General features: G+C 47.9%; 1 protein-coding gene across 1 annotated transcript; it reads left to right on the forward strand.

Moving 5' to 3' along the window:
- The first annotated feature begins 674 nt into the window (after window positions 1-674).
- ENC1 (ectodermal-neural cortex 1) lies at window positions 675-24,361 on the forward strand. The gene is made up of 3 exons (XM_078675260.1): window positions 675-916; window positions 10,464-12,263; window positions 21,304-24,361. The coding sequence occupies exon 2, from the start codon at window positions 10,476-10,478 to the stop codon at window positions 12,243-12,245; it is 1,770 nt and encodes a 589-aa protein (XP_078531386.1). The 5' UTR covers window positions 675-916; window positions 10,464-10,475; the 3' UTR covers window positions 12,246-12,263; window positions 21,304-24,361.
- The last annotated feature ends 1,857 nt before the right edge of the window (window positions 24,362-26,218 follow it).

Here is a 26,218-nt window from a genome sequence, read left to right on the forward strand (position 1 = left end):
AATGTATACCAGCAATGCAAAGGTGGCCGTTTGCAAATGTTTGAATGTATACCAGCAATGCAAAGGTGGCCGTTTGCAAATGTTTGAATGTATACCAGCAATGCAGAGGTGGCCGTTTGCAAATGTTTGAATGTATACCAGCAATGCAGAGGTGGCCGTTTGCAAATATTTGAACTTATAACAGCAATGCAGAGATGACCTATTGCTACTATTTGAATATATAGCAAGCAGCTCTTCAGAGGTGACCGGTTGTAAATGTTTGAATTTATACCAGCCCTGCCGAGGGATTTGAATGTATACCTGAAGTGCAAAGGGGGCCGTCTGTCAGTGTTTGGTGTATACCAGCACTGCGGAGGTGACACTTTGCTACTGGTTGAATGAGTAGCAGCCCTGCTCAGAGGCGGCCTAGGGTGCGCTCTGATGCCCGTCGGGGTGCAGGGCAGTTCGCCACCGGACACCGCATCACGCTGTGAGGCCTCCGCAGCTCACACCCTGGGTCCCATAAGATAGGCACACCCCCCGCCCCTGCCGGCCCCCGTGCATCCGGGAGTGTATTGGTGTCTGGGAGCCGCGTCTGGCAGCCGGCCCGCCCTCCCCCACCTCAAGGAGTGTGTCACTCTCCCGGGCCGCCTCCCCCTCCGACTTGATAAAAGCGCTGCTCGCGGCGGGCCGGCAGCCTCAGAGCAGGAGGAGAGAGGCAGCAGCGGCAGCAGGACGACACCACAACGACACCACAGCCAGCCGCCGGAGCAGAGGCTGCACAAGTGCAACTCGTGCCGCTGAGGCGGGAGGCTGTAGCCGGGACCCCGAGCGACGCTCCCGGGCAGCTGGCTGCTCCCATGAGCCGGTGCCCAGCCACGCTCCCCGGGCACCATGAGCCCCCGCGCACCGCGCTGAGAGCCCCGCAGCCCGCGAGGTAGGTGCCCGAGCCCGGGGAAGGGAGGGCTGTCTGTGTGTGGTGGTCGAGAGGGGCCGCCTGTGTGTGGTGGTCGGCAGCAGCAGGGTTGCCTGTGTGTGGTGGTCGTGAAGGGCTTGCCTGTGTGTGGTGGTCGGGAAGTGCTGCATGTGTGTGGTGGTCGTGAGGGGCTGCCTGTGTGTGGTGGTCGTGAGGGGCTGCCTGTGTGTGGTTGTCGTGAGGGGCTGCCTGTGTGTGGTGGTCGGCAGCAGCAGGGCTGCGGTGCAGGTAGTGTCCTGCGGTGGGGCCGGGGGTGCGAAGTGCGCTGGAGTAGTTGTGTGGTTGTAGGTGGTGTTTGCGGTTGGGGCAGTGCTGTTTGTTATCTGCGGTTCTCTGCACAGGGAGCAGTGTTTGCTCGGTGACCTGCTCCGGGACACTTGTTGTACCCCGGTCCTCGCGCACCCGGAGGCGCGCGGCTGCTGCCCCCGCGCGCTCCCCGGTCCCCGCTTGTCATTGGTCCCCGCTGTGCAGGTTTTTGTTTTGAAGAGCCACGCTCCGCACTCGCTGCTCCGGGGACGGCAGCGCGCGCCCGGCTGTCCTCGCTTTATCCGGCAGGGGAAGGAGCCGGCTCCTCGCGCCCCTGAGGAGCAGGGTTTGGCGGCTCGCGCGAGGCACTGCCTTATTGGTATTCACGGCCACGGTACAATGCACAACCTTACTGCTGTGTCTCGGACGCTGCAGAAAAAGTACCACCCGCCAGTATTTGTTTCATGTTACAAAGAATATTCTTTCTAAAGGACCGAACTCGTTTAAACAAACCGGAAATCCTTGACTTCCTCATTAGAAGCCTGTATCTTTTTGCAGATTTCTGTGAGGAGACGGATTTTGTGATATGCATCCAAGGGTTGGCAGAATCGGCCCCGGGTGCCTGCACATAGTTCCTGCAGCAGCACCGCACACTGCAGGCTCCTGTGCTCGGTGACACGTTCACTCTCCTCCCGGGAGCAGGAGAGGCTTTTGTGCACTTACTCAATATTAAATTTAAGATTGCATGATTAATAATAAGGATGCCAGGCTCTTCCACTCTTGATGCATACCAAGAATGGGAAACCGTGGCAGGGCCGGTGCTTGCCCTGGTCCCAGCCCCTCTGGCACGCATCAGGTGAGTGAGTGTCTCCAGGCGGGTGGTGTGGGCGTGCACGCTGCGGCCTGGTGACCCTCGCTCCGGAGCCCGGCCGGGCTGGGATCATGTTCTGCATCAGAGCCCCAGGTGCATCCTTGGCCTGTCCCGCCTTCTGTCTCCAGCCTGGACCTGACTTCAGGTGTTTTGGGCTCGGTCTATTTTCTTCTATTTGCCATAGTGGGGCCATGGAAGAGGTCTCAATAAACTAACACCACATCAGACGTTGTGTTTGTTTCACAGGTGCCGCCATCGTGGTAGCCACTTATTCCAGCCCCAGAGCAGGCTGGGAAATGGCCGTAGATGGAGGTTTGTGCTGTGTCCCCTTCGCTTAGGCTGGAGGTGTGTGATGTGTCCTCTCCGCTTAGGCTGGATGTGTGTACTGTGTCCCCTCTATCTAGGCTGGAGGTGTGTGCTGTGTCCTCTCTGCCTAGGCTGGAGGTGTGTACTGTGCCTCCTCTGCTTAGGCTGGAGGTGCGTACTGTGTCCACTCTGATAAGGCTGGAGGTGTGTACTGTGTCCCTTCTGCTTAGGCTGAAGGTGTGTACTGTGTCCACTCTGCTTAGGCTGGTTATAGAACTGGCCACAGCTGTAGGTGTGTACTTTTGTCATTATTGCTTAGGCAGGGTATAGAACAGGTCTTTGCTGAAGAAGTGTTCTTGGGTTTTTGCACGCTGCTTGTGCCTCCAGATTGGATGCGCTATTAGTTTCTCCATGTTTGGTCTGTTTTGCATGCTTTTAGTGTATCGAAGTTGGATATGCTTTGCAGGTTGTTAGTGATTCACGTTGGGTATGTTTTGCTTGCATTTGGTCTCCCCAAGTTGGGTATGTTTTGCAGGCTGTTAGTGCTCCACGTTGGGTATGTTTTGCCTGCATTTGGTCTCCCCAAGTTGGGTATGCTTTGCAGGCTGTTAGTGCTCCACGTTGGGTATGTTTTGCAAGCTGTTGGTGTCTCCAATTGGGGTACGTTTTGCATGTTGTTGAGCGTCTCCAAGTTGTGTAAGTTTTGCATGCTGTTAGTGCTCCACGTTGGGAATGTTTTGCATGCTGTTGCTGCCTCCAATTTGGGTATGTTTGCATGCTGTTGGTGTCTCCAAGTTGATATGTTTCATGCTGATGGTGTGTCCTTTGCATTCTGTTGGTGTCTCCATGTTGGGTATGTTTTGCATTCTGTTGGTGTCTCCATGTTGATATGTTTCATGCTGATGGTGTGTCCATGTTGGGTATGTTTTGCATTGTGCTGGTGTCTCCAAAGCTGGTATGTTTTGCATACTGTTTGTGTCGCCATGTTAGGTATGCTCTGCGTGTTGTGTCTCCAAGATGGGTATGTTTTGTATGCTGTTATCGTCTCCACGGTTTGTATGACATGCCTGGGATGTGCCAGCAGGGCCGGCTCTAGGCTCATGGTGGCCCTGGGCAAGGAGCGTAGGTAGGGGGCCTGGAAGAGGGGGTCCGGGCGGGGCGGAGCGCGCAGGCCAGTAAAGAGGGGACGGGGTCAGGGTGTTTAGAAGTGGAACAGAGGCGGAGGCCGCCAAATCCCTGCCAGGGGCCACCACGCAAATATGTATCCATCCTCAGAGGATTAATATATTAAGGTTATATATTGGCGTGGTGGCCCCTGGGGTTTGGTGGCCCTGTGCAGGTGCACAGCTTGCACATGCCTAAAGCCGGCCCTGGTGCCAGGACAGGTGCTGCCCGTGTTCTCAGTCATTGAACTCAAGTTAATGACAAGTTCCCAGCACTGTGCCTGCAGTGTTCCAATGGCAGCTACTTTTAGGGGTTCCTATGGTGTTACCTTTATAGGTTGCCTATTTAGGTCCGCGTGGAGTTGTCTGCATAACCCTGCTTGCACACCAGAGCTCTCTGCTTTGCGTCACCTGTGTGAATTGCAGGTCGTCCCCCCCAGCTCAGTGAATCCTCTAGTGGTGACTGACGTCATCCGCTGTGGTACCGCAGGCTCTGGGGATGCTCTCTTCTCAAATATAGAATGTATAGAAGAGCGCTATGGAACACGGTATACTTGACGTCACGCACTTAACAGTGGTCTTGGTACCTCGGAATAAACCAACCATGACTTGCATGCCGAGGTGATACACTGCATGTGTGTGTGTGTGAAGTCACAGAGACTCCATTGTCAGGATATCTGCTGTAGAAGTCATTGTGACTTGAGCCGCGTGCCAATCACGGACTACTCTCGAGGAAGGGATACCTCCTAGAAAGCAACCCCGATGAGTGCATCGACAGGCCGGGCGGGGACGATGCCGCCGAACATGACTGAGACGCTGCCCGCCTGAGCCTGTGGCCGGCTTCAGCCCTGCAGGCATCGAGATCCCCTGACCAATGCCGCCACATGCAATGTGTGCAATGTAAACAGACATGATGCGTGTCCTGTCTGTGTGCTCGGTCTGCGCCGTCCCCGCGCCCCTTTGTTCTGTGCACAGCGCCTCGTGCCAGGGGCGCTTCTGCTGCAGTAAAATGTTGCCAGTCTGTAGGGGCACTTCCAGGGCGCGAGCGGGGCTGCGGGTGGCGCGTGGGGGGAGGGGGGCGAGGGTTATCAATGAGACGGAGAGATGCGCAGATGAGATGTATGGGATGCACATATAGGGCGCACAAGGGTAGAGTGGATTTGTGGGTGGGGGTCTCATCAGAGGTCCAGGGGGGGGGGAGAGCACGGTGCTCAGTGCTGCTTTTACAGGTTGGCCTCCAGGACACTCCCGGCTGGGTTGTAGCCTGTGAGGCTCCCGTCTGCCCCTGTGACTGTCGTCGCTTCTCCCAAAGCCCTCGATGGATGAGACTTGTAGTCTTTGTCTGGGGGCGAGAGGGGGGTCACCGGTGTCACAGTAATACCCAGCCCCGCACGTGAGTGCCCGCACCGCTCGCCCTGAAAGCTGCAGCGTGTGGTCTGCTCTGTCGCGGGGGTTGTGGTGAGAAACGGAGCTGAAACGTCGCCCCGGGAGTCTTTTCAGACGGAAGCCTCCGAGGAGGGAGCGTGGACGCTCCCGCGGTAACCATGGCGACGCGTTGGGGAGCGGCGGGGGGCAGCGGGCGGGTCTCTGCGCGAGCTGCGGTGCTGGGGGGCACCAGGGACTGGCGTGCGGCCCCCGGGGCGCTGCGTGAGTGCAAAGACTGAAAATCTGGGAACAGGCCTGCCCCTTACTTGGAGCTTCGCTTCCCACACTCCAGATGTTCCCGCGCTCGTCTCGGTGTGCAGGCAGTGTGTACACAACCGCTGGACTGGACTGTGCACTGATGCAGCTCTGGCCACTGGTGCCTGAGCAATCTTGTCTGCAGTGGTGACCTTTGTCCCGGCATGTCACACTACTGCCTTCTCGCCTTCCTATTTCTGCCCATCAACAATATATCTCGCAACACTGACGTTCTGTACATAAATGAGTATGTAACTTCATCTAAATTCGACCTTTTACTCTTAATTTAAATTGCAAGTCATTTCTGGCTTCTAGTGAGTCTTTTGTGTGTTTTCTAGCTTCTTGTATGTCTAGTGTTTTAGAGCTTCTTTTATGTGCAGTTATTTTTAGTTTCTTGTGTCTTCTAGTGTTTTCTAGGTTCTTGAGTGTTCGACAAGTGTTTCCTAGATTCCCGTGCGTCTAATCAGTGTGTTCTAGCTTTTCTAGTGTTTATAATTTATTGTCTGTCCAATCCCGCGTGGATGCCTCGTTCTTGTGTGGATGTCTAGCGTTTTCTAACTTTTATGTCTAATTAGTTTTTTTATTTTAGATTCTTGCATGTCTAGTTTTTTTTAGCTTCTTCTGCATCCGGCAAGCGTATTCTAGTGTTATATCTCTTCTTATGTGTGTGCCTAGCCTGGTCTATTCAGTGTTTAATAGCTTCTTGTGTTTCTTCTATTTCCTGTCTTGTGTGTCGAACAGTGTTTTCTAGCTGTAGCTTCTGTTGTCTCTTTATTGTGTTATAGCTTTTCGTGCCTATCTGGTTCCTCTGTGCCTATCGGGGTTTTCTAGCTTCTTATGTGTCTACCCAGTTACTTCATTTGTGGGGTCCATTCACACAACTATGCGCCTTTCCATTCAGCGGTCTGGGGTGTGGGGTTGCACGTGTGTCGCAGCTCGGGCGGGTTTCGAACATACAGCGGTGTGTCTCTGGCGGCCTCCAAGCTGACTTGTGTTCTGCGCCTCTTTTCCACCAAAGCAGTGTCCAGTCCCCGTGAGCCCACCGAGGACTCGTCTTGTCACTGGTTCTAGGTGCGACTATTGTGAGCCCCTGTGTTGGTTATAGGCGCTCCTTTGCTTCTTGGCGCTACACAGACACATGGAAAGACGCGGGGTGTCCCATATGTAACACAGACAGAGGATAAACCATTTACTCATCGCCAGCTATTCAGCATGGAGACCCCATGCCTAAACACAAAAGTCTCTCTGTGCTGGGAAGGACGCTCCTTGGGCAGCATCGTCTCCGTTTGTTTGTATCTCTTTCCATATCTGTTTTCTTTGTATTCCTGGATTTCGATTTAGGACGCTTACTGTGTAGGTCTGTCACACACCTTCTCTCATTTTTTTTCTCTCCCACCCCTCTTAAAACTCTCTCCCTGTATATTGATCCACCCAGCTCAGAATAACCCACATATCCTTAACTATGTGTCATTTTCTGCGCCCTCTCTGCTGCACTCTCACTTCACCACTGTCTCCCCCTTTTCCTCTCTGCTCCCCTTGCTGCTCATTGGCTGCACATGAATTTTGCTTTTGTAGAGCGGAGATGGAAACTGCAGCAAACATTTCTCAGTGGTCTAACACTGTACATTTCAAGATTTCTCACACTGCACATCTCTGGAGCTCTCACACTGCACATTTCAAGATTTCTCACACTGCACATCTCTGGAGCTCTCACACTGCACATTTCAAGAGCTCTCACACTGCACATCTCAAAAGCTCACACTCTGCACATCTCAAAAGCTCTCACACTCCGAATATCTCAAAAGTTCTCGCACTGCATATCTCATACTCTGCACATCTCAAGAGCTGTCGGACTGCACATCTCAGAGCCCTCACACTTTGCACAGCTTCCTCTCACTCTGCACGTTGTTAGACCTATTCCACTCTTTACATCTCAGAATCCTCACGCTGCACATTGTAGAGACCCACCGATCTACACATCTAACAGGCGCCACACTCTCACATCCCAAAGTCCTCACACTGCACATCTCGGAGCTATCACATACTGCACATCTCATAGTCCCCAGCCTCTGCATATTTAAGAATCCTCACACACTGCACATCTGAGAGTCCTCACACTACACATCTCAGAGCTCTCATCCTCTGCACATCTTAAGCGTTCTCACACTCTACATCTCAGAACTATCAATCATGCACATCTCAGAGCCCTCACACTTTGCACTGCACAGCTTCCCCTCACTCTGCCCATCTTTAGACATATTCCACACTGCACTTCTCAGAACCCCTACACTGCACATCTCAGAACCCGCACACTGTACATTACAGAGGCCTTACGATCTATCTACACATCTAACAACCCTCAAGCTCTGCACATCGCAGAAAGTCCTCACAGTACACATCTCTAAGGTATCACATTGCACATCTCAGTACCCTCACCCTCTGTAGAGTCAAGAGCCCTCACACACTACACAGTTGAGAGTTCTCACACTACATATCTCAGAACCATCATACACTGCACATCTCGGAACCTCACACTGCACATCTGAAATCCCTCATACTCTCACTGCAAATCAGAACACTCACACTGAACACCTCAAGAGTACTCACACTGCACATCGGGAAGTTCTCACAATGTATAACCACACACTGCAAATCTCAGAATCTCACATTTTGCACATCTCTGAACTCTCTCACTCTGCATAACTGAGGACCTCACAGCATCTGCATATCTCTTAACCTTCACACTTTGCATATAAGCTTACACTAAGCAGCTCACATTGTTAATCTCAGAACCCTTACACTCGCCTCATCTCAGGAACCTCTCATCCTGCACATATGCTTACACTTTGCATAGCTCATACTCTGTTTCCCAGACCTCTCACACTCTCCACTCCTCAGCACCTTAATACTGCACATCTGAGAACCCTCATTCTGTCCAGAGCTCTCAGTACCCTGACACTGCACACATTGGAGCCCTCACAACGCCTCTAACTCTTCGATTGCCTTTACATCTTGAAACTCCAATTCTGTATCGAACACAAAACTATTTCTTCTTCTACCGATCACCCCTTGTCTTTCATTCTCTGCACTGCTCAGAGCCCGCACACTGCACACCCGAGCCCTTACAGTCTGCACATCTCAGAACCCTCCCACTGCACATCTGAGCCCCCACACAGCACATCTCAGAACCGTCACAGTCTGAATATCTCAGAATGTTCACACTGCACATTTCTGAACGATCACACTTGACAACTGAGAACCCTCACACTCTCTACATCTCAGAATCGTTACTTTATCCACATCTCAGAGCTCTCACACTGCACATCTGAGAATCTGTGCTCCACACCATGGAACCCTTACAACTCCTTTAACTCTTTCATTTTCTGTACATCTTGAAACTCCCATTCGCTACCCAACACCAACCTCTTCTGTTCTTTGCTCATCCACCCTTCCTCTCATTCCCTGCATGTGTCAGAGCCCTCACACTCAATGGATATCAGAGCTCCCACACTGCACCTCTCGGAGACCACACACTGCACGTCTCAGACCCCTCACACACTGAACATCTCTGACCCCTCACACACTGCATACAGACCCCTCACACTGCACATCTCAGACCCCTCACACACTGAACATCTCTGACCCCTCACACACTGCATACAGACCCCTCACACTGCACATCTCAGACCCCTCACACACTGCACATCTCAGACCCTTCACACACTGAGCATCTCATTATTATACTTTTCACAGCTCACTCTACATCTTAGAGCCCTTAAACTCTCCACATTTCATAAAACTCACACTGCACATCTGAGAGCCATCACACAGCATACCTCAGAAATGTCATTCTTCACATCTCACTATACATGTTGCACACAACACCAAACTTCTCCATTGTATGTCCATCACCCCTGCCTCTTACTCTTTGCACACCAGCACCCTCCCCCGCCCCCACACACTCCCCAATGTGTCTCCATAGCCTGCTTTTCCCGGACATCTCTCCCCTCCCCCAGTGACTACACATTCACTGCCCTCCCATCCATCCTCACAGGCAGGCTTGATTCCAGTTCCCCCACATTAGCTCAGAGGGACTCTTTGAAACCTTTTCATTGGCCGCATAAGTACAAGTAAGACGGGACTCGCATTCCTTCCTTGACCGTCCCACCGGTAGGAACACTTAAAGCACAAGTATTGTGAACGGAGCACAAATACCAGTGGTGTATGATTATGCAGTACGAGTCACCATTCCTGTGAACATTGCACAACATGTCCTGATTTGGTGAACCGGTTCCCACATAGTCATTTGGGTTAGTTCCACATGTGTAGCCAGCTGTGCTCACACTGAAAACAAGTTAACTTTTAAAGTGTAAAATAGGAAATCAAATTTGCAGCCAAATAAGTTTTCCCATTTCCTAAGCAGCAAAGGCGGGGGAAAAACCTTGGTTCCCTATTCCTGCGTCAGTGGGAAATCTTTCTGCAGTGCCGGCCATCCTGATTCGTTCCAGTCCCGACCATGAAATCACAAAATATAATTAAAAGGGGGAGATTGCTCTCTGTCTGCCATTGTGCAAATCTAACACAGCTGGCCGAAACGTCGTCTTCACCCTGATCGTTTTGTGGAAAAGGTGCGCATTTGCAGGACTCCCCCCAGAGCAGGGGTTGGAGTGCCAGATAAAGAAAGGGGAGTGAGTTGAGTGTGTGTGTTGTCGGGGGAAATGAGTGCATATTTTGAGGTCTGTGTAGGCCTTGAGGCTGGCAGGAAAGGGCTCGCCTAGAACGAATGTAGGCCATGCACAGCGCTGCTGCTCGCGCCCTTTGGCGTTGACATCTAATTGTTCATCAGGGCGCAGTTAATTGGCAGGTGCTCGTGAGCACGCGCGCCTCACAGCACCCAGGGAGCTACAGTTGCGACATGTGCTTCAGTGTATCGAGTCGATCAGCTGGCAGGCTGCGGGGAGGGGTGAGAAAATCTGCCTCTTCTGCTGACTTAAGTTTACAAGCACTTGAAGGCTAATGCAGGCGAACTGGTTTTTCAACATAAACTTGTTCTCAAACACCCGGCGGGACTTTCTGCACAGAGCTGAACACAGGCCTGCAAGTGGCGTGAAAGCCACTCGGATACTTTCCCATCCCTGCAAACATGAAGTCACCCATTGTGGTTCAGCAATAAAATGTCGCTTGTTTATTTTGGTCTTGTCAGTGGAAAAGTCCTAATTCTTCTCTGTTTCTCTATTTACAGGGGCGAAAGAAAATGTCTGTCAACATGCACGAGAACCGCAAATCCAGGGCCAGCACTGGCTCCATGAACATCTACCTGTTCCACAAATCGTCGTACGCGGACAGCGTCCTCACCCACCTGAACCTCTTGCGGCAGCAGTGCCTGTTCACTGATGTCCTCCTCCACGCTGGAAGCAGGGCCTTCCCATGCCACCGCGCGGTGCTGGCCGCCTGCAGCCGCTACTTCGAGGCCATGTTCAGCGGTGGCCTGAAAGAGAGCCAGGCGAGTGAGGTCAACTTCCACAATTCCATCCACCCAGAGGTGCTTGAGCTTCTCCTTGACTACGCCTACTCGTCCAGGGTGATCATCAACGAGGAGAACGCAGAGTCCCTCCTGGAGGCGGGCGACATGTTGGAGTTCCAGGACATCCGCGATGCGTGCGCGGAGTTTCTAGAGAAGAACCTTCACCCCACCAACTGTCTGGGGATGCTCCTTCTGTCCGATGCCCACCAGTGCACCAAGCTCTACGAGCTCTCTTGGGCCATGTGCCTTAGCAACTTCCAGAGCATCTGCAAGACTGAGGACTTTCTCCACTTGCCAAAAGACCTTGTGGTGCAGCTTCTGTCCAACGAGGAGCTGGAAACAGAAGATGAGCGCATGGTGTATGAGTCGGCCCTCAACTGGATTAACTATGACCTGAACAAACGACATTGCTACCTGTCTGATCTTCTGCAGACTGTGAGACTGGCCCTCTTGCCTGCTATTTATCTCATGGAGAACGTTGCCATGGACGAACTCATCATCAAGCAGAAGAAAAGCAAGGAACTGGTGGAAGAAGCAATCCGGTGCAAACTGAAAATCCTGCAAAACGATGGCGTGGTTACAAGCCTGTGTGCAAGGCCTCGGAAAACTGGGCATGCCCTGTTCCTCCTTGGGGGTCAGACATTTATGTGTGACAAACTCTATCTCGTTGATCAGAAGGCAAAAGAGATCATTCCAAAGGCTGACATTCCGAGTCCACGTAAAGAGTTCAGTGCTTGTGCTGTGGGCTGCAAAGTCTATATCACTGGTGGTCGGGGTTCCGAAAATGGTGTCTCCAAAGATGTGTGGGTGTATGACACTCTGCACGAGGAGTGGTCCAAAGCGGCCCCCATGCTTGTCGCAAGGTTTGGCCACGGTTCTGCAGAACTAAAACACTGCTTGTATGTCGTGGGGGGACACACCGCAGCAACTGGGTGTCTTCCAGCTTCTCCATCAGTTTCCCTGAAACAAGTCGAACAATATGACCCTGCGACCAACAAATGGACAATGGTGGCCCCACTGCGAGAAGGGGTGAGCAATGCTGCAGTGGTTAGCGCAAAGCTGAAGTTGTTTGCATTTGGAGGCACAAGTGTGAGCCATGACAAGTTGCCAAAGGTTCAGTGTTATGACCCATGTGAAAACAGATGGACGGTACCAGCCACATGCCCACAACCATGGCGCTACACGGCTGCAGCCGTGCTTGGCAATCAAATTTTCATCATGGGTGGGGACACTGAATTCTCTGCATGCTCCGCCTACAAATTCAACAGCGAAACATACCAGTGGACAAAGGTGGGAGATGTTACGGCTAAGCGAATGAGCTGCCACGCCGTGGCATCAGGAAACAAACTCTATGTTGTTGGTGGCTATTTTGGAATTCAAAGGTGCAAAACTCTGGACTGCTATGATCCGACACTAGATGTGTGGAATAGCATTACCACCGTGCCATATTCTCTGATTCCCACGGCGTTTGTCAGCACCTGGAAGCATCTTCCTGCCTAAATATTTAAAGATTACTAGGTAAGAAAAATCAAAAACATTTCCTGTATCATGCGTGATATAAGTGTAATGCAGTTTAACTAAATATGACAAATTTGGATTCAACTTCCAAGCTACAGGCAGTGAAAGCGGCAATGTTGATGTTGTTACTCGTGGTGCGCTACAAGAAGTCCCAAGTTTTTAACCATTGATCCTACACCATCCCTTAGAGATGTTAGCAACATCATGGCATATTTATCAATGTTTTGCGTCACCCTTTTGCCACGCAGTGGGGATGCAAAACCTAAGTGAGATTTATCTAGCCATGCAAGGCCACCTTGTGTGGCCATGCATGCCTTGTTAAATCTAGAATAATGTGAGGCAGCGCAAATTGCTACCTTGCATTACTATGGGTGTTTCCACGCACCCACCCACGGATTGTGGCGCATTCCCAGATTTATCATTAGTAGTAGACCTTGGAATGCGTCAAAATGCTACGGCTCCCCCGGTTTGGCATAAGAAGGAGAAATATCTTTGTTTCTCCCCTTGTTTTCCTCAACACACATAGAAAGAGGAAAATGCCTCCCAGGATTGTTTTCAACTATATCTGTTCTGTAGTACAGGATGACCACTGCTGCTGCTTTAAGAGAACCTTGCACATGTATCACGGGCAGCTGAGCAGAGAAGCTAGTGCCTCAAAAACAAAACACAGCTTTTTAATCCACATCAACCTTCTGGATAAGGGCACATACGAAAGCAAAAGGTCAAACTGACCTGATTTGAATAACTAACAAAGTGGGCATCAATCACACCATTATGGCCATTGTTGCTTGTGGAGCACATAGTACTGCATGCCCACAACAAATGAACGAGTGACTGCCAGACCAAAGAACGGAGAGACATTCACTTCCTACAATTATGTGAAAAACAGTCTCAGTTTCTGTGGCGGCAGCACTTGTTTATTTTTGGAGTTTACTTGCTATAACGTACATCATAAACCACATCTCTGTTCAGCTTTTTCTCCCATAGTACTTCTTATATAACGTACACAGAGTCGATGACTGTTAGCAATGGTTTTACCTTTCAACATGATGAGGCTCCGGCAGGTTTAGTGAAGGCAGTTTGATCTTTCGGGAAGGTGCAGGCCTGGAACATTCAGTGGTTTTTAGGACCCGGATCCCCCAGCATGCTCCCCGCTCCCTCCTGATAACCTGATACCCACATTAAATCATCGACAGAGATTTGCGTGGGTGTAAAAACGACCATGTTTAATATTTGACATTTCATAAACATGACAAGGCATTTCAAATTCATTATTCACAGTTATATCAACACACTTTTATTCTTGACTTTCCATATCTTCTTCAGCAAGCTTCTAATCCTCCAGCACTAAGGGGCCTTCCAGCTCGCATCTTCCCTGCCGAGCATCCACGCAAGGTGCAACGCACCTGCGCCCATGAGGATTGGGCCCCAAACCTCTGATCCTTGTCCGCCATCACCAGGGGCCCGCCCTCAGACCACCAGGCTGACCAGGGACCCAGGAGGCTCGTAACCTGTCGCCCTAGCCTCCCCAGCCGGGGTCATATATTTTCGCGGAGAGCTTACCGTCTCCCCCCCTCAGTGCTGGCCTAGGGAGTACGCAAGGCAGACTCCCGTCCATTCCGTCGGTCAATTTTACTGTTCCAAGGTCTTTCTACCGCAATACGCCCCTCTAACTACTGAGCTAAAGTGGGATATACCTCTGGCCCACGTGGGGATTCGTAGCAAACAAACAAGTGAAGCCTGCATGACTCCCATCTCATAACATGGCATAGGCTTAGCACACTTGGTGATGCTTAGCCCAAAATTGTGCAGCTCTGCCACACTCTGCGATGCTTAGCCCATATCATGGCGGTACCCTGGTGCGCTTGATGATGATCCTTATCCCACAACGTCAGGGACTCCTGGCCTATTTGCCGATACTTAAACCACCACATGATGGATGTTGGCACATTTGACAAATCTTTTCTCTCAAAATGGCAAGGATGCTGAGCTAACAGCATGGCTGAGCAATGGTATATTTTTTGATTCCTATCTGATGAACTGCCCGGGTGCACTTGATGATTCCTGTTCCTTAACATGCTGAGGATCTGGCCCACTTGGTGACTCTTACGTCACTACATGGTAGAGTCCTTGCACACCTGGGGATTTGTTTTCACATTATGTTGGATACTAAGCACATTTCCCGATATTTATATTACAACATGGTGGAGCCAATACTGTCTTGGTAGTGCTTATCGCCGAAAGTGGTTGACACTTGGCATCATTGGTGATTGTCTTTCAAGGGCATGTTATGTCCTGGTGTACTTGATTCTTAATTCACAACGTGATTTAACAGTTAAAGGCTTGATGGGGCTAACTTATCACTTTGATTGAGCTGAGGCACACTTAGTGGGTCTACAACATGATGAAGGGATGGGACACTCAACAATGGTGGAATGCTGGCATACTTTACAATGGTGACATGGTTTAGGTCAAATCCGACCTAAAGATTTATTTTATGTGAATAACTGCTCCATTCCAATCTGTGCCAATCTGAGCTGCTGCCAAAGCAATGCATCATAAATGAGCTGGTTATCTAATACACTTTAATAGCATTCCAATATCTTGTGTGTTCCCCTGAATATTCAAGCTTAGCTGGATAAATAACAAAATGAACACAGCTGCTAGATGGCAAGCACTTTTTTGTGTGGAAGGACACAACTTCTGCCCAATCAAAACATGTACTCCTGGCTCCCAAAATCTAGGTGGATACAAAGCCCCTCTCTAGTTATGATCGCATAATTGTTGGGTGACCGCTGCGCTGTGTAGCAAACTATAATAAAAATGGAGGAAAATCTGACAGATGGGATGATAGTGGGCCCCTGCTCTATTCCCAGCCTGTTGAAGAGAAGTCCTGCTTTAGGTGGGCCTGTGGGTGAGAGCTGAGAGGAGATCCATACAGACAATGCCATTATTTAAGAACCTCGCTGCATTTGAGGGTCCTTTAACCATAGGCTGATCATTTCCCTATGATGTTTCTAGGTTCCCTCTTTTCTGGTGAGATAGCCAACAAGAATCCTGTGCTCCACTTTTGTGGTATTCATTCCAGGCACATCTCAGAACCTACTCAGAAGGCAACAGGATATATTTGTTGAGCAGAAAACAAGAGATTTGCTGCTCCACCTCGTCCCGTTGAGATGCCAGTGCTGTCAACAATGAGATGTCATAGAAAACGGGAAACATCGTTTACATCGCATGCAATACATTGCATGCCATTTACATCGTTACAACGACCGCGTTATATCGCAAACCATTACAACGACTTGTAGGGGGGGCAGAAGGTGTTGGATTTAAAATCCATCACCATCCCTACTGTTGCACAGACTGGAGTTGTAAATTATACTATTCCAACATCCAGCGCCCCGTACAGCAAGTCGTAACGACTTGCGTTGTAATGGTATGTGATGTAACAACGCGGTTGTTGTATCAACTGCGTTGTAATGGCATGCAATGTATCGCATGCGTTGTAACGTGGCCTATTCATAGAAACCACATAAAATCAATTGAACCAGTCCAATCTAGTAAGCAACGATTTCCTTTGGGTGACACCTTCCTCTTGATTGTACAGAAAAAAAACCTCTTGCTATTCCAGTTCCAATGTCCTCTGTGCTCAGTAAGGCTGTAGGTCGCAGTCCTTGGCTAGGTGGGGCATTTTTGTTTAGGTCTGGGTTTTGACAGTGCGGCTGTCAACCACCCCTACTGCCAACTATATACAAAGAGTGGGCTTTGAGACCACCCCTTTCAACCATTGACTTTCTTTGATCAGCCTCTTCAAACAACCATTGGCTTGAAAATGGCATCTTGGCTCAGCCCAGTGGAGTATTCATCTCTCACCTATTGCTATAGGCTGAATAAATTGTTTTTAATAGAGTGCTTGCACGGAACTTCACGAGGGACTACTTTACAAATACAACCCTGTCTGCTCACTCTTTCCGGCTCACTCTCATATGTTTCACTCTAATGTGCTATGGCTTTGATTCAACAACTTCCATGTCAATAGTTCAGTCTGTCCAATAAAGTAAACTCCTTTGGTGTCTGGAGGTACTCTCGCAGATGAGCAGGAACTCTCATTTTTTTGTCCCTTTTTAAAAGATGGTCCATGAACTGCTGAGTCTAGAAACAACTTGGCTATTTTTAAAAAGTAAACATATGTTTTGCACACTCATTAATAAGGACTTGATTTAGAGTTTGGTGAAATGTCTCCTTCACAAACGTGACGGATATATGCTCTGCCTTAATACAAGGGCCACAGGGTACAATACACCTGTATATAGGCAGACAGGATATCTGTCATGTTTGTGACAGAGCACTCACTCATCTGCCAAATTCTAAAGCAGGCCCCAAGTGAACTGCATGAGGATGCCTTTCTCACAACACAGAGAAGTGACTCGCTTACTGGGTTATAACATTTCAGACCATCAAGGGGTAGAAATCCCCCAAATCTTCTGGTCCTACCCTGGCCATGGATTAAGAGAACTGTCATAAACTCCAAAACTGTCCCACCCGGATAAGAGCCGGTACAGTGGCAATGACTCTCCCCAAGACTGCCCTTTGCAAACTCTTTCTTCTGATACATTATTAATGACCTGTATAGGCTAAAGCAGTGTGTGCATTAACTACACAAACAATGAGGTTGGCGCAAACGTAATAAGACTTCAAATATTAACAAGTCAAACACTGGCCGGTACACATGGCAAAAGGCCTCTCCCCGGCCAGGGTCTATGCATGCAGGTAACCTTGCATCTGTTTCTGTTTTCTCTGACTGGCACACCTCTGAAGTTGGACTTGTGTTGTCAACGACCAAAAAGATCTGCAGTAAAGTTCGTCTTAGACCATTATGTTTTTTGATGCTGAAGCACTCTCTGCTGTAATGGCATCAAGAGATGAAGGTAAAGGAAAGAGCCTCAGCTTGTGTGCTCTCTTGGTGTAGTACTGTGCAAATAAATTGGATATTGATTTTATTATGATATTATAATGCGAAAGCAGTACAAGTAGATAAATGGTACAGGAAATAAACACGTCAATCCCCTTTGTGCTGCTCCTGCATTTAAATTCACCTTTACAAATGTGAGTAGCATGTGCCTTGGATTAAATAGTTACATCTCTACTTTAATGAACCATTCGTGCTCCCAGGTGAGATTTCAGCACTGTGTGTCAACTGGTCATGGCCTAGAAGGAGCGTAAGTGGTTCAGCATGGATCCTTGGCAGTAGTGAAAGACCAGACTAGGGTCTCAAGTCATTCTTTGATGGAATGGTGGTACAACAGTGACCTGTAGTTAAGTGCTGCTTAGTGAAGTTGCTGAAAGGTGTTGATTTTGTTCTGGGCCCAAAGTGTTGCTCTCTCCCAGTCTGCTGTTCCCTCTGAGGGCACTAGGGGCAGCGTGGCTTTGTTCCATGCACAAGACTGTGGTAGGCGAAAGATGCTGGAGTTGCACAGCCCTTTCTGTAGTACAGATCATGCCAGCGCTAAATGTGCACTGGTGCCATCTTAATGTTGCATACCTTATTTACATGGGGCCATTTGGAAAAGAAGCCTGTGACCTCCTTTGCAATATGCTTCAATTTATATATTAGCGAGAGGGGTGAGTGGTCACTGGTTTCTCGAAAGAATCACAAATACATTCTCAAAAGGGAGTCTTTTTAAGAATATGTGTGGCGCAGCAGCAAGGGTGTAAGGGCAAACAAGGAAATTGGACTCCAGTCCCCTGGTTTGGTAGTAATAAAACAGCCATAATTTGGGTAAATTGGGCACCTCGGGCCCTGAGCCATAGATACCTTTGCCCCTAGTGTGACTTTTAGTTGACTGTAATGCTCAGCAATGTGTCCTTGGCTAAATATAAGGAAAATGCTGCATTTTATAAGAAATTCCAACGTATGCTTCCTCGTCTGTAAAAATTAGATACACCACGCCGGAGGCCCTATCCACCTAACTGCTGAGACTGGAAATGCCCAGCGTGTTTATAAAAAGGGCTTACTTTTTTATTTACCAGAACTCATTGGACGTTTAATGGGCGCGAGGATCACTTCCGCATTCCTCAAGAGTGGCTAACAGCTGCTGGGAAGGCCGGGCCTGCTCCACGCTCTCTGTATTACAGGTTTCAGTTGCTTAACATTTTGCAGGTTTTTGCTATGTCTAGAAAACCATTTCTAGTGTTGACAGCGAAAAATAGCTCCCAGGTCAGACCCGCTCTGTCATACGTTGCTGCTTTAGAAACGCATCTCGAACTAAACTAACATTACACACAGCCCCGGCGGCATCGGGGCATTCTTCCTCTAAAACAAAGCTTTCTCTGTAAAGGAAACGGCCTTTATTCGGGAAATCCGAGTGTTTATCGCGCTGGCAGCGTAGCCCCGCGGAAGACAATGCCTCCACGACACCATTAATGCGGATTATAACTGAACTAATGTGCGCCAGCCCGGCGCTTTGTAGTTCTGCGTGTTCCCCCACAGAGGGAGGCGTTATCGTCTCCAGCTGTGATATTTGTGGCTGAGCTTTGAGGAGATGAAAAGGAAATTACTGCTAATTGACCAGGAACAGGAAGCGATTGCCTTGGTTTTGTTCCCAGCAGTTACTGGTCCATTTGAAGTGATAAAACTCCTATTTACAAAAGGCCATGTAGGCACTTCGCAAAAAGTGTTGGTTAAACGATCACGTACAGAGTGAGCTATTGTTTTAGGCAAAGGAAAACAAAACATACTGCACAGAAGACATAATTAACAAGTCGCCCAGCCCAATGTGTTGGGAAATGTGTTTTTTTAATCTAAACCATAATCCTTGGGAATAAGCAGGGGTTCTCTGGTAGAAACATTAGAGGGGTCTCCATCTGGGTGATGGCCCGGCCTTCCCAGGGTTAGTTGGGTGCGGTGCGTGCAGTGACGTCAGCACGCCTCTTTGCTGAGTCAGGGCTGCTGGGCTAATGTTCTGCACTATAAGTAGCAGAGCGTGTGTTCTTTTAACCTTTCTATAGTCGGTGCACGGCCGTGTGAGTTGCAAGCTGACTGTGGGAAAGTTTCCCATATCCGATTCTCTCAGCGGTGCCACAGCCTGGCGCCACTAACACTGCTCTCTTCACATATTATACAAATATTGCTGGACTTTTGTCGCGATCTGTGAGGTTTGAACACACCGATATCTGGTCGAATACTCTTTTTTTCAGTCCCTCTGATGCCCATATATCTCTAATTCGATATGGTAAGCTTAGTTTAGAGTAAATATGCCTGGTTTTAGGTCTGGCATTAGCCAAGACCTTTTCATTTTAGTTAAATACATAACATACTTACACATTTGGGGTGTCCACCATCTTCATTCGTTTTATTGTTTCATTTACATTTTAACACCGCTCATTACACCATGCAGCATGGGACAATTGGTCAGCCATTGGCTTTCACAAGGAGCACTTCCATGCAAGATGTAGTTCTCCGCCAGGGACTGACTGATATGGCAATGTGTGCTTTTTAAAACGAAAACACGTTTGCTTTTTGCAAATGTTTTTTTTTTAGGTTGACATAGACCTAGCAGCTCCCTCAACAATGACATTTTGCAAAGACTGGCAAGAGAAAATAAAAGCATTGACAAAGCCAAAAGGCTGACAGCCAACTCCAGGCCTATTGACTTTGCCAATGGAAAGAAGAAAGAAAAAAAGTTTATTGTTCCAGTTAATTAAAACCGCAACAATACATTTTATAAAATCAGACACTGCGAATAACACTTTTAATGTTTTCCTACTTTTTGTTTTTCCAAACCGAAAACTTTCCCAATGCTTATTTTTCTTGCATGGGGTTACTTAGGTCCCCATTAGGATGGCGGACAGACTTTGCCCGCCCGCCATCCTCGTGCAAAGCGGGATCGCCCGCCATAGAAGCAGCGGTCCCGCCTTGGGCATTAGGATGCGCCCGCCAGTGTGTATTTTTACCATTGCGGCGGGCGGTGCTGGAAGCGCCGCCCGCCACAATGGTAAAAATGCACGTTGTGCATTTCAAAGCACAACATGACAGGCACCGCACGGTGCCTGCCATGTTGCATTTTGAAATGCGGGGGTACCATAGGTACCCCCCATGTGCACCCCCCGGACTCCCAGGGGACCCGCAACGGGCCCCCGCAGGGAGTCTCCGCATGCAGTGCCGCCACGGAAAAGCATGTCAGGAAGCCCATCATAATATGGCTGGCGGTGTCTCATAGACACCGCCACCATATTAAACATTTTCCGCCCCGGCCGCTAGGCGACCGGGCGGAAAAGCGGCGGACGGTGTTTACATCTGCCGCGGTCCCCCCCGCCATAGTAATATGGCTGGGGGAAATGGGTGGCGGGCGGGCATTAATGTCGGGCGGATCGCCACCGCCACCATGGCGGTGGCGATCCGCCCGACATCATAATGGGCCCCTTATTTTTGCTTCACCCATTATGCATGCCAGATTTGGATGAGTTACACAGGTCGGCCATAAGAAGTCTTTAGAAATCTGTTCTATGCCCTATCAAACCAAGCACACTCTTTGCTATTGGCTAGAAAAGCCAGTATCGCAGGTGAGAGGACAGTGGCGCACTCCCCTCTCTTCTGAGTCTGCCGGACAGATTGTCAATAAGCAGCGCTTGGCTCGCGATGAGAGGGCCGGACACCGCAAGAAGTTATTTTCATGACGTGTTGCATTATTCAGCAGTGGAAATGTAAGGTGTCCCTACGTAAGAGTCAGAATATGAGAATGGCCAGAGGTCTGTGACGAGTTTGAGGCATATGGAGTGCTTGTCCTGCTCCTATACCATCAAATAAGACATGTATTTGTAAAGTAAACCTAGCAATTGCCGTTTGGAAGCTGAGAGCTCTTTATTTGAGAAAAATCTATTGCTGGTACCCAGCAATACAAGTTATCTCTTTATTGTGAGGTCATGTGCTATGCACTACAATATAATATATATATCATTGACTTTTGGTGTAAATGTTGTCAAATATTCAGTGACTATACCAATGCTTATCACATGATCGTTTGCCTGTTTTTTCTTTTAGTGATCTTATTATTTGGGGAAAAGATGTGAACTTCAGCAGCGACAGAAGCAAACTTGCCTGCCGCCTGGTGTAAACCAGCCACACCACAGCGGGCAACACCTCTGTCGATGCAGAGCAGACTGTTTACGTGCAGGTGCGGTTACCTGCGCACTGGAACTGCATCTTCTGCCGAAGAAAGCCGGTCAGACACACCTGACGAAGATCCCTCCATACGTGGGACTCTGGATTCCTTTGTGGAACTGGTAGCTGCACAGCATGTAGTGCCACGGGAAGTGGCAGGTTACAGACAGTCAAGGCGCTACTCCCATTGCACGTGCAGCTGTGGGACTGGAGCCTCTGATACAAGACTGGGGTGGGCTGTATTGTGGGCAGGGCCGGGGATTGATGCAGAGATCTCTTACACAACAGCGCTGTGATGTCTTCATCCAGAGCCCCTTTTTTCTGGAACCCAATATGTGAAGACTGCTTCCTGAACGTAGAGCGCCGCTTCCGGAGCTCAGATCCGTGCATCCGGGCTTTGCTCGCGCCGTGTTCTGTATTTAGAAGTGACTCGGGCGCTTTCCTCTTAATATTCATTTGCATTTTCTTTTGTAGCTGTACCTATATATTGTTCGTTGTCTGCATGCTGAAGCATTGCCTCACAAGTAAGGGCTTGTGTGAATGGTTTGTATGTTTTGCACATTTTGTTTACTCTGTGTCTTTCTTTTGTTGTCTTTTACTGCACACACAAACGCAAAGAAAGGAAACTAATGAATAGTTGATCAGCAGCCAAGTGGGTGAGGAGCCGGAAGGTGGCAGCTTGGGGGCGGGGCGCGCGCGCCACGGTAGGAGCGGAAGTATTACCTGACAGGATCTCAGGTGGCGCACTCGTTAAAGGAAAAGCCATGAAGATGTCTCTTTCTCAGGCTACCGGCTCCCTAGCCTCACCCTGCACTTTCATCTTCCTTATGCACAAAGAGTAGCAGGTTTGTGCATAAACCCTGGCTAGCGGCATTATCCAAAGGTATTTATTTATTTATTGGGGCTGCAACGAGCTTTTGAGGTAGCCTTATTTACGCGAATGAATGAAGTCTTGCTGATTATTTTTATTATTATTATTATATTTTTTTACTGTGGACTATTAGTTACAACTTGCACTGACTGGAATGTCTTACCTTCTTACTTTTTTTGCGTTTTAATAGGGCCTGCCGAATGCACGGCTTGTCAGACCCTTGAGGGCTTTCGTGATAATTAGTACGCAGGCAAAATAAAAACAAGCCTGGTACCCTTCGTCCCCTGATAGTTGTAAGATTCTCTTTGCCTTTGTATAGTGCAGCCGATAGCAGACACGTTGGTTTCTGTATGGCGTTAACCATCGTTTCATTAAACCAAAGTATTTTCAAATTATTTGAGTCTTCTTAGGTAAAGTGGAGAGGCATTTGGGTGCCTGTAATTTTTGTTGTGGCGAGGTTAAACTACAATAGTATGAATTAAAAGCACCAAGATGCAGATCTGAAAATTGTATCAGAAATCTAGAAAAGGGCATAATACTTTCACAGAGATAAAATAGACAGTCTTACATTTGGAACAGCCGGTTTACAGTTTACTTTACTGTTTCAAAACTGCATGCAACATACTGCAAGGCCTTTATCAACTATACTGAAATAATACAGTATACATGTCGAGTGGCTCTAGAATTGACACGCATCGGTGATAGAAGACCAAAAGGCTATTTTTTGTAAATTTTTTGCACCACTTTTCTAATCCCTTTGCTTACAGTTCCACATGTGCCAGTTTTGAAGTAGTCCCATAATTTAGACCAGGCTACTGAAATAAATATCCTTAACTTCACCTCAACCTGTGACATAGGAAGCTAATCAAAGTCAACATCTGCAAACTCCCTGCAGAGTAGCTGAAGTAAATTGTCTTAAAGAGTCAACGGCACACAAAAAAATTAATTCTCGCTTGCAAGCACAAAATCATCTCTTGTGATATTGCTAATACCCACATAAAGAAGCACACTGAGTTAGGAAAATTGATTATAGAGCCATATATTGGGTACAAATCTCAATAACGTTGAATTCCTCTACTCTAGGTTAATTTAAAACCGGGCACAAAAATCTGGTCTGCCGCTTAAATTCTCAGAATTGCATGTTACCACCAGGTGCACTTGAATGCAGTTTTGCTGATTGAAATTGTAATCCGATTCCAATGCTAGATTTACCATATCGTATCGTGTTGTATGATACTGATTCCAGATTGGACCTCAATCCATGTAGGGAAGATCCCGGAAGCCCTTCATTGTGACTTCTTAGGGGGGAGGAGCCAAGTTAGTTGCTTGACCCTTGGAGGAGTCAAAACACCACTGCCTCAAGTACAAGAGTTGTTGTGATTCTTGGCTGGTTACACTCCAGTTATCAGCCCCATCGGAATTACAAGGTCTGCTTGAACTCCATGGACCCACTGTGTTTTACGCTGCGACTTAGGCTGCGTCTGAAATCTCTGGGTGGAATTGCAGGAATTAAATGAGAAATAAACAAGGCATTCACCTGGTGATTTCTAATTTTTTGAGGGACCTTAAGGATATGAGATCTAACTTCCATATTTGCTGCCATGGTGGGGAGGGTGTTGCATTGTGCCACAGCAGGGCCCTTTTAAAGAGGTCCCATGCAGCTCACCAAAAATATAGGCCCTAGAGAGAAAGATTCTTGCTATTTTGTAGAGTGATTGTTGTAGTGATAAATAATGAAGGGTGCCCATCCACTTCCGCAGGTCCTTTTGACCGTCCCATCACATTCGGAGTTGGAGTTACTACCGACAAATGACGTTTCTCCCTGTTTAATAAATACCTGATTTATCAAACCACAGATCAGTGTATGCGAAGAAGTGGAGCGTGGTGCTTGTTTCGCCCTCATTGCTGACTCATTTTAAGTTTTGTATAAGTATTTTTACCCTCCGTCTGCAGCTGCAGGTCTGTGGGTTGCAAGAGATTTTCTCTTCACTGCTGGACAGGTCGTTGGTATCCATCAGCAAAGTACTTCACATGTGTCTTACTTTTAATAAAAAATGTCAACCTGAAGAGACTCGTACCTTTGTCCTTTTTCGTATTTGAATATTTTATTTAGCAATCTACAACAGGCACTGGAGAGACGATGCAAATGTAAATATGAGCAAATATGATGTAAATATTATCATGCAAAATCCTTTAACCGTATGTAAAACTTGCAGCCTGAGCTGGGTGCACCTGGAAAGGAGTGCTTGGTGTCATGTGAGCAACTTAAGCTTGGTGTCCACTCAAGAGGAAGCAAGGGGTTTATTTAATTTAGAAGACTTATAAAACCATTATCTAGACCAAAGCAGAGCCTTCGAGAACAGGTAAATATTCTTTACAGCAGTGGCTAGCAGAGCAGAACAGCAAAAACGGATCACTTTATACAAACATTTTGTCATTTCTTATTGGTAGTTTTGGCAGCGCTTACACTACCCAAAGCTCCCTTGCCCGCTAGTAATTTACAGGATTTTCATAAACATGTACATTTTGGGTGTATTCCAAAATTGGAAGGAAATTCCCACATCACAGATACGTAGTTGGAAAAATATTGAAATAAGCTAATAAATTGTTTTATTTTATTTAATTTTTTACATTGCCATGTTTGGAAAGTCTAGTGTCAACAACTAGCACCCGTTCTACAGCCTGGTCGAGGAGTTATCTATGGTAGAGGTATATATTGTGTAGTTGTGAATGTGGTAAGCATTAGCCTCGCCCCTAGAACGCACAACCACAGATGAAGTATAGTTACTATTTATCACACAGAATCAGTGCTATTATAATTTGCTTAAACATACATAAATGTTAAGACTACAACAGCATCTGCCAACATAATTTACTACATAACTGTGCAGGAATGTTCCAGAAATGAACAACATTCATGCATAATTAAACACATTGTATCGCAGCACAGAATGGTCCAATCCGAGGGACTGTAAGGTTTGATACTAAGGAGGCGTGCTGGTGGACCACCAAGGTCTACAACTTGGAAAAATATTGAATGAGACTGTTGGTGGCAGCTGATTAGCGTGTGGTGGGGGAGGAAGGAAAAAGAAGCACACGAGGGAGACAACAGTATGGGGTTATAGGGAGATTCACATGGGCAAGAGCATTATGTGCAGTGTGGGAGGAGAGAGAAGCACGCAAACAATTGAGCGACATGTAGCGTGGGGGGAAGATAAGCACACAAGGGAAATAGTTGGAAAACACATGCACTCTCATAGATCCCTAAAGAAAGAACTAGGTCCCTTAAAGTGAGCAGTGGGGAGGACACGGGTAAAGATGCTATTTTGCAGGGGAGAGGCAAACACAAAATGGACAATGCAAGTCATCGAATAAGCAGGCAAATGAGTGTAAATAAAGCTAACCAGTGGTACGCCCTAGGCAGGTTTTAAGCCAGTTGTAAGTTCTTGGTAAGCTGTTTACAGGTTTATTGCATTTCATTTTGATAACTTTATTTCGGTCAAAGACCATAAAAGCACAGATAAAATATGTACATAGATAATAAAAATATAAATAGAGTTTTTAAGATAAGACATTATTAAAATGGAAGTTATCAAGAAATGGCCATCACAGTAAAAAAAGAATAAAAAAAAGACAGTTAATTAAGCAAAGAAGTCCTTCTTCGCCACATTCCATGTAAAAAGCGGGAAACCGAGAAGACAATGGCGGGAGAGGTGTCATAGGTTAGGATCCTGCAGGCCTGGGCACATTGGCTTAATCCCAAGTTTTTACACAACGGTACCAACCAGCATCTACGTATACTGCTATACGCCGGGCAAAAGAACAGAATGTGAACAATGTCCTCTTTAGTACAATTGCATGCTGGGCAGGAACCATCCTCTTTCCCTGACCAAGAGAGAGTCAGTGCCCCGATGGGTAAGCAGC

The sequence above is a fragment of the Lissotriton helveticus genome, chromosome 2_1, assembly GCF_964261635.1.
Source record: "Lissotriton helveticus chromosome 2_1, aLisHel1.1, whole genome shotgun sequence".
In the NCBI taxonomy this organism is placed as follows: Eukaryota; Metazoa; Chordata; class Amphibia; order Caudata; family Salamandridae; genus Lissotriton; species Lissotriton helveticus.

What these genes read in the sequence shown, in the direction of transcription:
- ENC1 (XM_078675260.1), top strand. Translation starts at nt 10,476, where the DNA reads ATGTCTGTCAACATGCACGAGAACCGCAAATCCAGGGCCAGCACTGGC.